The 440-nt window shown below is 70.5% G+C and overlaps 1 protein-coding gene across 1 annotated transcript in view; it reads right to left on the reverse strand.

The window, feature by feature from the left end:
- Positions 1 to 438, reverse strand: part of NRG2 (neuregulin 2) — a gene marked incomplete at its 5' end in the record, with an annotated part of 169,275 nt that extends 168,837 nt beyond the window's left edge. The window contains one exon of the mRNA XM_010565989.1: positions 24 to 438. Within this exon, the coding sequence (XP_010564291.1) occupies positions 24 to 438 (415 nt within the window). The remainder of the gene's footprint in view (positions 1 to 23) is intronic.
- Positions 439 to 440: the final 2 nt, after the last annotated feature.

The raw sequence follows: 440 nt of genomic DNA on the forward strand, positions 1-440 counted from the left end.
CGCCTCCGCGGCGCGGCCCGTACCGCAGTCGGCGCAGAGGATCCGCGCCACGTCCCGCTTGAGGTTCTTGCCGCTGGTATCGAGCGGGGCGAAGGCGGTGCGGAAGACGAGCGGCTCCTCGGTGGGCTCCAGGAAGAAGATGTAGCGGTGGTTGCGCTTCACTTTAAAGCAGGGCGCCTTGGAGCCCACGCTGATGAGCTGCTCCCGCTGCAGCCCGCCGCTGTTGAGGGGCCACAGGTCGAGCACCTTGACCAAGACCCCCCCGGCGGGACCGGCGGCTCCTCGGCTGTCATTGCCGCCGCCGGCGGGGGGGCCCACGGACTGCCCCTTCCCCTCCAGCACCACCGCCGCCGTGTACGCCTGGTCCTGCACCGACTTAAGGCTGGGCGAGTAGCAGGCGAGGGAAACGCCGAAGAGCAGCATGGAGAAGCCGGGCGCCG

The sequence above is a fragment of the Haliaeetus leucocephalus genome, unplaced genomic scaffold (genome assembly GCF_000737465.1).
Source record: "Haliaeetus leucocephalus isolate CR32 unplaced genomic scaffold, Haliaeetus_leucocephalus-4.0 Scaffold199, whole genome shotgun sequence".
NCBI lineage: Eukaryota > Metazoa > Chordata > Aves > Accipitriformes > Accipitridae > Haliaeetus > Haliaeetus leucocephalus.